Genomic DNA, 13,025 nt, shown 5'->3' with positions numbered 1-13,025 from the left:
ACACACACACACACACACACACACACACACACACACACACACACCACCCTCACCCCACCCCCGTTTGAGAAACTTGATCAGATTCTCCTTTAAGACATCAGGGAATAGTGGATACATTTCAGCACTGTCCCTAAGAGAAAAGGAAACAATTACAGCGTCCTGCAGACCAAGAGGGCAGGAGGCTTTTGTAATGAGGGAAAAAGTGAACGCCTCTCAGCCTGGTTGTGTCCCTCAAGTTAACTTTTGTAAAACAGTTGGGTTCCTTAACAAATAGTCCCAAATTGCCCATTCTGTGGGACAGGAGGAGTTCCCTAGATTTAGGAGAAGGATGGGGTCAACGCATACCCACGTTAAGAGTCGTTGCTTCCCGCGCCCAGACTCCTCCAGCCTTAAGAGCTGGGGCCCAGAGGCTAAGCCACACCGCCTGGCTGCCAGGGTACCGGGAAAGCAGCTTAAGTTACACAGATTGAGTCCCCTCCATTCTCCACGTGCAACTCACCCTTAGAAAACTCCCAGTCTTCTCACCTCACAGCACCACAAGGAAGGGGTCCCTCCATGCGCTCCGTGGTGTCACCAGCACCCAGTGGCCCTCAGTCTCTCAGCAGCGATCGCACCGAGGACCATTCGTCCGGTGGTCATTTGCTCAAATTTTGTGTCAAGTAAGCGTCAAGTTCCTATAGCCCCAGCCCCGGATCTGACCAACACTCCCCACCCCAGGGATGTCCCCCCTTCAGAGTACAAGTGGGGGTACGTTCCACCCGGGAACAGCACCGTGATAAGGATGTCTGTCTTTCCCCTCCTCATCCATCCCACCGAATTAGTGACCCACCAAATGCCGCTTGCCTCCCTCCCGGAGTCTGCCTTTGGGTTCCCGCTCTCAACCATCCCCCTGCATCTGGTCAAGGACCGGCTCTTTCTCCCCTAAAACAGTCCCTAGGGTCCCGTCGTTCTCTCCTTCCCCAGCTACCGGCACCGGCTGCCCCGCTGCCCTCCAATGAGAGGTCGCAATCTGCGTTACCTGCAACCTGCTGTGGAGTGGTACCGACGCGACTCTTTTCGCAAGTCCCGGCGCCGGTCACCAGCGCCTTCAGGGGCAGCTCGGAGCCGGGGTTGGGATAGCAGCGCAGCATCTGGGCGCAGCGAGGGGTGTAGACGCCGCACGCCTCGCCCTCCAGCCGGGCGCACACGGAGCAGCAGCCGCAGCCGGGCTCCCGGACCAGCTCGGCGCAGGGCCCATCGGGTGGGGGGCCGCAGGCGGCCAGGCGCTCGGGCGTGCAGGGCGGGCAGCGGAACAGCACCTCGGCGCGCACCCCGGGGCCGCAGCCGCCCGCGCCCAACAGCAGCAGCAGCAGCAGCGACGGCAGGAGCAGCGGCAGCGCGGGGCCGCCCAGTCTCGGCAGCATGTTGGCTAGTGGGCAGCGCGAGAGCGGCTAGCAAGCGGGCAGGTGGCGCGGCCCTGCGTACGCGGGAGCCGCCTCCTTGCCTTGTTTCTCCTCCCCTGCCTCTGCCGGGTCCTAAAAAGCCTGCTTCTCCCCGCCCCCTGCCTTCTCCCCTCCCCCTTTGGAAGACCACCCCCTTCTTCCCCAAGGCGCTCCTGTGCGCGGGCACGTGCTTGCGCACACGCCCACTCGCCCACCCTATGTGGGTCCGGGATCCTGCGGGTCCTCTGCTCCTCCCTGGTCACATCCCTCTGCACTCTTCCAGCCAGGGCTCGCGGGTTCCAGGAGAGTAAGAATAACTTGTAAGCGTGGGTAGAATAGGCGTGGAGTGGGAAAGAGCCGGTGCTTTTGTCTCTTGTCTTTTAGTTCAGTTTGGAAGGACTTAGTTTGCGCACTTCCCTTGCGGCGGGCACTGGACTGACAGCTGAGGAAACACAAAGGCACAGTACTGACGTTCAAGTCAGCGCTCACACCAGCTCCCCACAGTCCTCCTGTTGCTATAAACGGTGACCTTGAGTGAGTCCCTAGGAAATTCTCTAGACCAGGCCTGTCCTAAACAGCACCTCTTAGTAACTGTTGCAGTTTCTCAAACCTAAATTCATGGCTACAACAGATGAAAACCTGGAGTGCAATTTCTAGTCACAGATAAGCCTGCCCCCTTCACCTCCCTGAGCTCTGCCCTCTAAATCCCTTAGCGACCTGGTCCACCAGCCATAAATCCTGAGACATTCACCTCAAGACACCCGGCTGCAGAGACCCCCCAGGTGTGAGGGAAAGCCCTATCACAGGGCTGGATTAGGGCTATCTCCAGTAACACAGAGGACTAGTATGGCCTCTATTGTTCTGTTTAATTTACTAAGTCATCCAGTCAAGCTGCCCCCAATTCTATCATTCCAGCCTAGAGTGGGCCTTAATTATTTACCTATCTCCCTGAGACCTTAACAGAGACATAGCGACCTGGTCCACCAGCCATAAATCCTGAGACATTCACCTCAAGACACCTGGCTGCAGAGACCCCCCAGGTGTGAGGGAAAGCCCTACCACAGGGCTGGATTAGGGCTATCTCCAGTAACACAGAGGACTAGTACAGCCTCTATTGTTCTGTTTAATTTACTAAGTCATCCAGTCAAGCTGCCCCCAATTCTATCATTCCAGCCTGGAGTGGGCCTTAATTATTTACCTATCTCCCTGAGACCTTAACAGAGACCTTTATTGGAGAGATGGGCTCAGTGTGCTAGCTCCCTCCCCTGACCAGATCTTTGGGGCTCAGAGCCTATTTGGTTCAATTCAAGGACTACTACTTCTTGGGTCCACCTGACCCTACAGGGTAAGTTCCATGCCTCCCAGAAGGCAAATTACTGATCTTAAGAAACTCTGAGGGGAAGACTTATGGGGGAAGAGTTTGGTGAGATAAATAACTTGTTGGAAGCTTTGTGCAAGCCTCTTCAAATAGAAGAGAACAGGGTAAGTAAACCCACATTGGCCTTGAACTCAATCCTCCTGCCTCAGCCTCTAGAGTGCTGGGATCACAGGCATGAGCTACCATGCCCAGCTAGAATTTCTCTAATGAATCTGATTCCTTTCTTCTAGCGCCTATGATAATAGGCCAAATTTACTCTCCAGAACCCCAAATATACACACACCCCAAGAGCAACCTTATCTAAGTCCTTTCCTCCCCCTCCCTCATCCCCCATGAGCCTCAGAGTCTTAGAAAGGCCAACTGCCAGTGAGGCTTGAGTTACAGCACACCTGTAGTGAAATAAGGGAAATTGTAATGAAAGGAACAGTAAGGGAATTTTTAAAAATGGAGTCAGCAACCATTTCGGAAGCAGGACACAGAGTACGACGGTGCACCCCTGTAATCCCAGCTTCCAGGAGACTGAGGCAGGGAGATCCAGAGTTCAAGGCCAGCCTGGGCTGCATAACAAGATCCTGTCTGGAAAAAACAAAAAGTGGGCTGGGGAAGCAAGACTTGGGGACATCTCAAGCTGCTGCTTAGGAAGGTGAACTTTGGTACCACCACCTCTTTGTCTGCTGGCATGTGGAAGGGCAGAACAATTATTTTGTATGCTAAAGTGCAAATAAAAACAGCTCAAGGAGATGCAAGTGTTAGATTTTTTACTGAGAATAGACATTCTTTTCTTTATCCTATGTAGTCACAGTCACACTTGGTTATGCAGCCTTGGTTCTCTCGTTATTCAGAAATCCACATAAATGCACACTTCCCCTGCCTTCCCCTGAATACTGATTCAGCCAGTAACTAGCTGTTCTGAGCCTTGAGCAAAGTGGTCAAGGCTCAAGGCTTAGACCAGTGTCTGGCACACAGAGACTCCTTAGTCATGTGTGTTGAGTGAACCCAAGGTTTCCACTCCTAGTCTCACGCTTTGTCCATTGTTCCTGGAAATTTTCTTTAAATTTCTCAAGAGACGTCTACAAACAACATGTTCTTCCACTTGACAGCCTGTATGTGCTGGGCAGTGTGGACTGGTGTAAAGATGGAAACATGATGAGCTGCCTCCCCCCAGCCCCCAAATTCTTGCTTTTTTCCATTGAACAATATTGTACAAACACCACCCTTTCATGATTTACCGTTAACTAAGTACCATCTGTACTATTACTTAGACATAATTTTTAATGTAAGTTAATTCACTTTTTTTAACTTGAGGCTATTTTAAATGGAAACTCTATATCATTACCATAAATGGAAACCCAGTAAGGATAGCCATATACAGATGGTAACCATAAAAATAAACACAGTAAAACAATTCAAACTGGATACGTTACTTGCTGATGCCTCTGATGGTGGAACACCCTCCTCTGGATGAGAAAAGTACTAAATGGCCAACCAGACCCACACTGAGATATTTTTCACCAAGTCATCAGAAAGGAAATATATTTCTAAACGTTTTATTGGACTATAATATGCAAGCCAAAAATACACGTATAACAAACTTGATATTTACAAAGTGATCATAACATTTAACAGGCACCCAGACCAAGAAAGAGAACGTTAATTAGCATCGTGTAGAACCCTCCATGATGCACCTTCCAGGTTTTACCACCGTTGTTCACAAGGGTAAACATTACCTGTATTTTGATGAACCTGGATGAATTTTGCCTGTTTTGCAGTTTTATGTAAGTAAAAATACACAGTGTGCAGTCTTGGTTTTTAGCTTTTTTGTCCTTCTCTGCTCAGCATTATGAATGAGAGGTTAACTCCTATTCTAGCATGAAGCTGTAAATCATTCCTTTGCATCAGTGAGTAGTGTTTCATGGTCTGGATACACCACAATTTACTCAGCCATTCTATTGTTGATGGGCACACGGCTCATTTCTAGTTTTTCACTATTAAGGACCAACTGGGGTTGGAGAGAGAGCTCAGCAGTTAAGAGTGCTAGTTGCTTTTGCAGAGGACCAGAGTTTGGTACCTAGCACCCATGTTGGGCAGCTGGCAACCACATGGAACTCTAGCTCCAGGGGATCTGACACCCTCTTGAGGCCTCCATAGGCACTTAAAAGCATACACACACACACACACACACACACACACACCAAATTTTTTTAAAAAGCAGCAACTTCACAAACTTCCTAGAACATGGAACACATCATTTGTTGAACATGTGTACATATTTCTTTTGGATTTTGTGATTTTAATGTGAAATGTCCCCAGAGGTTCATGTGTTTGAAACTTGCCCCCAGAGGGTGAAGCTGTTTTGGAAGATTGTGAAGCCCTTGGGAGGTAGATATTTCCTGGAGGAAGTGGGCCACTGTTACTGTGAGCAGGCTTTGAGATTTTACACTTAGGCCCTACTTCCTGTTATCTCTCTGCTGCATTCCTGTGGAAGCAATGAGACCAGCCAACACACTCCTGCCACCATGCCTTCCTCACCATGATGAACTGTTTCCCTTCAAACTGCAAGCTAAAATAAACCTTTCCTCTCCAAGTCACTTCTTTTCAGGTATTTGATTACAGCAGTAAGAAAAATAACTAATATGGATGTACACCTGGATATAGAATTTCTATGGGTCATAGAGAATGCTTATGTTCAATGTACAGGTATAGTCAAAAAGTTTTGCCAAGTAAATGTATGAATTTATGCTCTTGTCAGCAATACATAAAGGTAACTGTCCCTGCCACCAGTTGGAATTTTCAGTCTTTCCTGATGGATACATAGTTGTATCTCATTTGGGGTATTATTCTGATGATTAATGAAGTTGAGAATCTTTTTATGTGATAGAATAGGGGAATCATATCATATAATGTCATATAATACCATGTCCATATATCCCTCTTTGGTAGCACATGAAATTATTTTGTGTGCACAAGTTACACACTTTCTTTTATTATGTGGTACGTTCTAATTTAAGTTGTTACTGTTTCAAGAAGAAGAGAAGAGGCACAAAGGGTAGGGCCATGCCTTGTCCTGTAATCTCTCTGTCATCCTCTGGAACTGGGCACCACCTCCTCCTTGGTAAGTCCTGGAACAAAATGAATATTGGTGACTCAGTTTGGTTAGAAACACCACAATGGATGCCCACAGAACATCACTGTGGAGAAGGGAAACTGTGCTAAGGCCAAGGCTGCACACTTGATCCAATGACCATCTTCTTCTTTCTTAGAAAAGCTTAATCTGTGCTTCTTCCCAGATACTACATTGGGCTTTGTCCCCTAGAAACTGTTCATTAGATTCTGTCCTCTAGAAACTGCTGGATCAAGTTGGATAGTTGTAAAAGGACCAGATGGAAAGGACACAACGGAAAAGAGGAAGAATGAGAATATGAGCTGTGTAGGTGCAGAGGAGCTAGGAGAAAGGGCTTTGGGGCTTCCATATCCAACTCTGAACATCTGTTTCCTCATCTGTAATCAGTAGTTGGTAATACTAGTACCTGTTTCCAAGGGCTACTGCAAAGAATAAATGAAATAATCAGCTTGGCATTGCAACCTGTAACTGAAGATAACTACAGTTCTTACTGCTTTATGCATGTGAAGAAGGATTCGTGTCCTTTATACTGTGCAAGAGTAGAGCATGAGATTGACAGTTCCTCAGGGTGAGGTTCGGAAAACACTACACCACTCCCTCTAATAAAGCTGGGAAGATATTTACAAGGGAGGCAGGAGTTAAGGGGGCTTCATAATGGAAATGATGGGAACTATTCTCCAATGTATAGGGAGACAGACACGGGAAGAGGAGATGCACAGAACTTCAAGGAAATATGTGAAGAATGACAAGAAGGCAGTCAGGGCACAGTGATCCTGTGCCTGGAAACTGGTCCTTCAAAACATTCTTTCTACCATAAGTTGAAGGTCTGGCTGGTCTATATGCCATAGTAATGGGCAGTAAAGTGCAGGGACAAGAGAAAGGGGGACAAAAGAAGTAACATTAAGTCTCTGCAGATACTTTCCCAGTAAGTGTCAATGGAAGCTTAGAGGGGTTAAGTGACCTACCTGTCTGTGGCCACCCAATGAGCATATCAAAACTTAACATTTCTACTACCCCAGGGGAGCCAAGCAACCCAACTTCAAAAGCACACTGTGGCACTTTACTCCAGTTTCAGAGTTCACTCAAATCCTTCTGAATAAAGAGGAGATTGCACTTGATGTTTTCAGGCACTGGATAAAGGAATGACCGTTACAGATGCAGCCTAGGGGGATGAAGAACACAGATTCCGAAGACTCAAGTCTTGGCCCAAACTCCTATAGTAGAGATTGCTAATGTTCACCCATATCCTGTTCTCCTTTTAGGCACCCAGAGGCCTAAACCAGACAGCCAGCCAGAGGTAACTAACTCCAGGCAACAACCTGCAGTTGCGTGCATTATTTTTAGCCTGGGGCAATTAAATGAATCCTTCACGGCCCCCAGCTTCTGTCTTCCTAATGTTCTACATCTAAACAGTGAAACTGCAATAAGGCAGCTTCTCCATCCACCTGTTGTCTGAGTGACAGTATGGAATAGAGAATGGAGCTTCTTATATAAATAACGAGTATGAAATAAAACTTCATTGTATTAGATCACTGAGATTTGAGAGAGAGATTTGTTTATGCAGTGTAGGCCAATCTATTCTGACAGTTGGTGACCAGTTACTACCTGTGTGAACTATGGGTAAGTTACTCAACCTCAATGTGCCTCAGTTCCCTCATCTATAGAATGCAGATACACAACCCTATAGGGTTGTTGTGAACATATAACCACTTAATATTTTAGGCACTTGAAAGTTAAGAACAGAGAGATGGCTCAGTGGTTAAGAGCACTGGCTGCTTTTGCAGAGGACCCAGGTTTAGTTCCCAGCACCCACATGGCAGCTAACAACCATCCATAACTCCAGTTCCAAGGGATCTGATGCTCTCTTCTGGCCTCTGTGGGTATTGCACAACATGGATACACTTACACACATGCAGGCAATACACTCATACGTATGAACTAAAAATAATAAAATATTTTTAAGTTAAAAATGGGGAGCTAAAAAGAGATTGCTCAGTGGTTAGGAGCACTTGCTACTCTTACAGAGAACTGGGTTTTGGTTCCCAGCACCCACTTGGCAGCTCACAGTCATCTGTAACTCAGGTGCCAGAAGATATGGTGCCCTCTTCTGGCCTTCAAGGGCACCAGGCACACACATGGTATATATATAAACATGCAGGCAAATACATACATAAAATAAAAACAAATAAATATTTTATAAAAGCAATACCTAAACATTGCAAGTCTTGTGACTCACTTAGCACTCATAATCTACTATATTATTTTTCCAGGAGCTATAGAAATTGTCAATATCAATGAATGTCAACATACACTAGAGGTCTGAGTTTACATCCTGGTCTTGCCACTTGCTTCTTGGATGATGCTGACACAGTCATCCATCTATCTCTTTTGAGCCTGTTTTATCTTATCTTTAAGGTGGACAATATCAATCTCACAAGGCAGCTGTGAGAATTCTTGAATACTGGCATGTTGTTGGCTCAAAAAAGATGCCTTCTTGATTTGTATTTTGTAGTTAGGGAGTGGGTGGTGGTTCTCCTCTAAAAAAGAGACACTGAAGCACAGAAGGGAAAAGTCAAACTCCTACAAGTAGCATTCCGATGGAGTGGAACCCACCTGGACATGACCAGATGACCACAGTCATTTACCCCACCTCAGCCACATTGCCATGCCTGTTTTGGTCATCTCTCATTGCTTAGTAACCAAGACAGATAGATGGATAGGTGCAACCCAAACTCATTTTCATCACCACCTAGCAACAGTTTTGTCAGACATCAACTTCCTGCTTCCCACAGACTTTCTCAAAATTTAAGATTTTAATTTTTTGGAACAATGTCTCATGTAGCCCAGACTGGTCTCAAACATACTATAAAGCCAAGAATGACCTTGAACTAGTGATCATCCTCCTGCTTCTACCTCCTGAGTGTCCATTTTCATGCAGTGCTGAGGGCTGAACCCAGGGCTTCATGCTTTCTAGACAAGCACTTCCCCAATTGAGCTATATCAAAGTTTAAGTCTTTTTTATTTTTTAATTTTTATTTTATGTGGATGAGTGTTTTGCCTGTATGTATGTAAGTGCATCACATGCATGCAATGCCCCCAGAGGCCAGAAAAGGGTATCAGATCCCCTGGAACTGGAACTACAAACAGTTATTAGCCATCATGTGGGTGCTGGGAACCAAACCCAGGTCCTCTGCAAGAGCAGTATATGCTCTTAACCACTAAATCATCTCTCTAGCCCCAAAGTTTAAGTCTTAAACAACCACTTATATTACATCTTGTGACTCTGGAGTTGATTGGACCCAAGCTAGGTAGTTCTCACATGATTATAATAGACACATGGAGTCATGGGAAATCCACTGAGCCATCATATAAGAGAACTACTCACCTCCTTGGTGGCAGCTGATGCTGATACCTGACTAGGAACTGAGCTGAGTAGTCAACAGCAGTCCCTGCACATGGTTTCTCCATGTGACTTGGGCTTCTCAGAGCATGGTGGCTGGGTGATGAGAAGTGTGCCAAAAGCGAGTACTCCAAGAGACCAGATGGAAGTTACAAGACATCTTAGTGTCCAGAAGTTCCATTGCATCACTTCCTCTGCTCCAGCAGTCATAAGAGAAGCCCATGCTGAAGGAGGAGGAAAATAGCACATGGTACAGAAGATTCTGCTCAGGCCATCTTTGAAAAGCACAAGTGGCACAGCTTCCACACCCTCCTTACTGTTGAGAGTATCTGTGTACAGGCCAGGTCTTGTCCTGAAGCATCAAGGAGTCATTGATTGGCCCTCTGCTTCTCAGACTGCTGGCCATATCCTAAGGAGCAAAGAGCAACTGCCGCTCTGAACTGTAAGTCAACTCTCTGGGCCACCACACCCTCCCAGCTCCAGGGCTCACAGTCCTGCAAAGAGCAGTAGAACTCCAAGCCTAGATAGAGTGCGACCCATGAAATTAATTACAGATTTCCCTCCCCTTTTGGAAGGTTATTCCCATCAAATTGTTGTGCAAAGCCTCCATGGGTTTGGGATCACAGGACCCAAGGAAAGTGAGATTGAACAAACCTCCTAGCCAGAATTCTCTAGATGAGGAGTTGGCAAACTTTGTCTGTTAAAGGGCTTTGTGATAAGTATTTCAAGCTTTGCAGGCTTCATGGGGTCTCTGTTGCAGCTACTCAACTCTGCCATTGTACTGCAAGAGCAGCCAAGGACAATATTCCAACAAACGAGTGTGGCGATGTTCCAATAAGATTCTATTTACAAGAACAGATGGAGGCCAGCATTGGCCCATGGATTGTGGTGTGCTGACCCCTGTTCTGGGGCCACCTCAGCTTTAGAGAGCAGGCTCTCAAAGGCTCCCATATCTAACAGACAATGTAGAGCCTAAAGTATCGTTTCCCAGCCTGCATCCAACCTGCCATTACAGTACCCTGCATTATTAAACCCAAGGGAGCAATAGGATGCCACTGGGAAAGGCAACTCCATCAATGACCAATTCTTCACAAGAGTTCCTCCTCTCTTGGTCCTTATTCCCTCCCAGAATCTCACAGTGAGGTGTTCTGAGTCCTCAGTGACACAACAGGAGAATCTTAACCCAACCAGGCAACTGGCCAGACCCTGGCAGATCCTGTCTATTCATCTAGTCCACGATGGGGCACGGGAAAAGGCGCTCCCTGAGACTTCTGGGAGAAGGAAGGGGAGACAGAGGTAGAAAGAGGCAAGGCAGCTTCCTGGACAGGTTTCTAACAGGATACAGCATCTGTAAGGAAACTGAACAGGGTGATCGCCTCTGAGCGGGCCCTGCTGCTTTCTACCATCCATCAAGTCTTATTTCAAGGAACAAGACTACATCTGTTTTGGGATACTCTATCTGCAATCACTAAAGAAACTTCAGACCCCACAAACAAAAGCCCATCTTATTCCAATGGGGGAGGTTCTGCGACAGTGAATTTTTTTTTTTTAATCCAAAATCTGTCTGCTGTTCCCTCCTCTGGGTGTAAATCCCTGCTGTCCTCCTACTCCCTGGCCTTCAATACAGAATAGATAGCATCTCTTGAGACCTGGGGGCTGGTGTGCAGCGGGGAGAGGGGGGAGGCATGGCCATAGACTATTCTCCATTCCTAAAGATATGTGGTTTTAGTCTTCACATTAACTTTCAGCATTGTACTTGGTTTCTTTCTGTGCTTCTTTCTTCCCAGAGTGGGGGTGTCTCTCTGTCTCTCCTTCCTGCCTTGCTCAATGAGTCTCAGCCACACAATACTGTCTGAGCAAACTTGTTCAGTCCCCTACAATTATCTCATCTCCCTGTTACCCCCGCTCTCACCCTCCTGAGGCCACTACAAGGCAAAGCTAAACAAATAAAGGACGGGAAGCAACCCAGGCATTTCCACGACCCTGGCAACGGGAATTCACAAGCTCACTGCTCAGCCAGCCTTGTTCTCCCCACAGGCGCTGGCCTCCCCCCATGCTAGCTTCCCCAATGGCCTCTCTCTGTCTCTCTGTCTCTCTGTCTGTCTCTCTCTCTCTCTCACACACACACACACACACACACACACACAGCACACACTGCTGAGCCCCTCCTACAACTGAAATCTAAACCTACTACAGAGGCGCCCTGCAAGGCAGGCAGCCACAGCATCTGTGTGTCCAGCTGCACGTGCAGACTGCTCCCCTTCCTGTCCTCAGCCCCTTCCCTCAGCATGACAGATACTCCATGTCCCTCCTTTCCAGCAAATCTCTTGCCTCAGCAGAGAGCCATGGGAAGCAAGATGTTGCTCCAGGCACATTTGATTTCTGACAAAATTTCTGCTGGGTGATGGTGAAAAATGAGAGTTTGAACTTCACCCATCCACACCGCCGCCCAGAAGGATGTATAGATCACATGTTACAATTTTACAAGCCAGTTGCTCTGTAATTAAGCTACAGCTTCTTTCCTCCAATCAGGAGCCAGCTAGGGAGGCAGCCACTGCTCCACCAGGATTGAGGGGGAAGGGAGGGAAATTCGAGTGATGGAAGGATATGATGAGATACTCCAGTTTGGAAATTAGGCCACTGGGGGACTCGGGGTTGGGGGCATAGAGATGGCAAATAGCTGGACCCTCATTTGAGGATTCCTTGTACACCAGCTGGCAGATCAGGAATGTTCTCCATGGAGTAAAGTTGCTTTCATTTGGTTCAGTCCTAGCAAAGTATCTTCCAAGGGGAGACAGCTCATCTCCCCCGAGGCATTTCTCAGCACAGGAATTAGAGTGCTTATGTCTTGGTGTTTCCTTTCCTGCTCTGCCTCCATCCCCTCCACCTCTCAATGATACTGAAACTTCAGTGAAGACAGAAACTGGTTACCTCTGAGCTCTGTGCCCCTGTGCCTGTCTGCTCATCCTCCTCCCCACAAGCCTTCTGTCCTGGCTTTGCCCATAAGTAGAAGGATGACTCCGTCTTCTGAATGTTTCTAGGGAAATAGTCCCAATGACTCCCTTTGCAGAAGTGAAAGAACTATAGCCTGAAGAATGACGTGCCATGCCCAAGGTGGTTAGACAGACAATCCTGTAGTCACTTCTAAAGCAACAGGCATGCCACTTAGCACTGCCCTTCTCCTGCCTTCTGCCCCTGGCTATGGGCACTCAGCAAAACATCACTGATTGGGCACTAAAGTATAAAGAGCTGGTACTAAGCCAGGTTTCCTAAGCATCAGTCATTCAAGACCTTCTCCTGGCCAGATGTGGTGATACATGCCCACACCAGGGAAATAATCTCAGCACCAGGAAAGCTGATACAAGAGAACCACAAGGTCAAGGCTAGCCTTAACTATACAGGAAGACCTTGTCTCAAAAGCAAAGCAAAACCAAACAAACAAACAAACAAATTTTCTCCTGATTCTTGCCATATCATTGAGCTACCTGGATTATCTCTCTGATATTCATATTTCAACTAGCTCACTTGCTTAGACTCCAAGCAATAATATCCCTGAAATACCTTTTTTCAACTTTCCATGGCAACGAAATATACAACTTGTCAAATAAAAGACATTTCTGGAGGGCTAGGGATGTGGCTACATGGTAGAACACTCACTTAGCATGCCTGAGGTCCTGAGTTTAATCCTCAATATCACAGGGAACA

The 13,025-nt window shown here is 47.0% G+C and overlaps 1 protein-coding gene and 1 long non-coding RNA gene across 2 annotated transcripts in view; both read right to left on the bottom strand.

Moving 5' to 3' along the window:
• Window positions 1-1,502, bottom strand: part of Igfbp2 (insulin like growth factor binding protein 2) — a 27,896-nt gene extending 26,394 nt beyond the window's left edge. Inside the window, exon 1 of the mRNA XM_008825688.3 lies at window positions 1,019-1,502. Coding sequence (XP_008823910.1) covers window positions 1,019-1,403 — 385 coding nt within the window. The 5' untranslated portion in view covers window positions 1,404-1,502. The remainder of the gene's footprint in view (window positions 1-1,018) is intronic.
• A 2,895-nt stretch (window positions 1,503-4,397) lies between these two features.
• LOC115068911 overlaps window positions 4,398-13,025 on the bottom strand; it is a 42,702-nt gene continuing 34,074 nt past the window's right edge. Inside the window, exon 3 of the long non-coding RNA XR_003848247.1 lies at window positions 4,398-5,918. This is a non-coding gene — a long non-coding RNA (uncharacterized LOC115068911). The remainder of the gene's footprint in view (window positions 5,919-13,025) is intronic.

This window comes from Nannospalax galili, unplaced genomic scaffold (assembly GCF_000622305.1).
Source record: "Nannospalax galili isolate Female #2095 unplaced genomic scaffold, S.galili_v1.0 scaffold127, whole genome shotgun sequence".
Classification (NCBI taxonomy): Eukaryota; Metazoa; Chordata; class Mammalia; order Rodentia; family Spalacidae; genus Nannospalax; species Nannospalax galili.
Note: the sequence above shows the minus strand (reverse complement) of the source record. Positions and strands in the feature narration are given on the sequence as shown.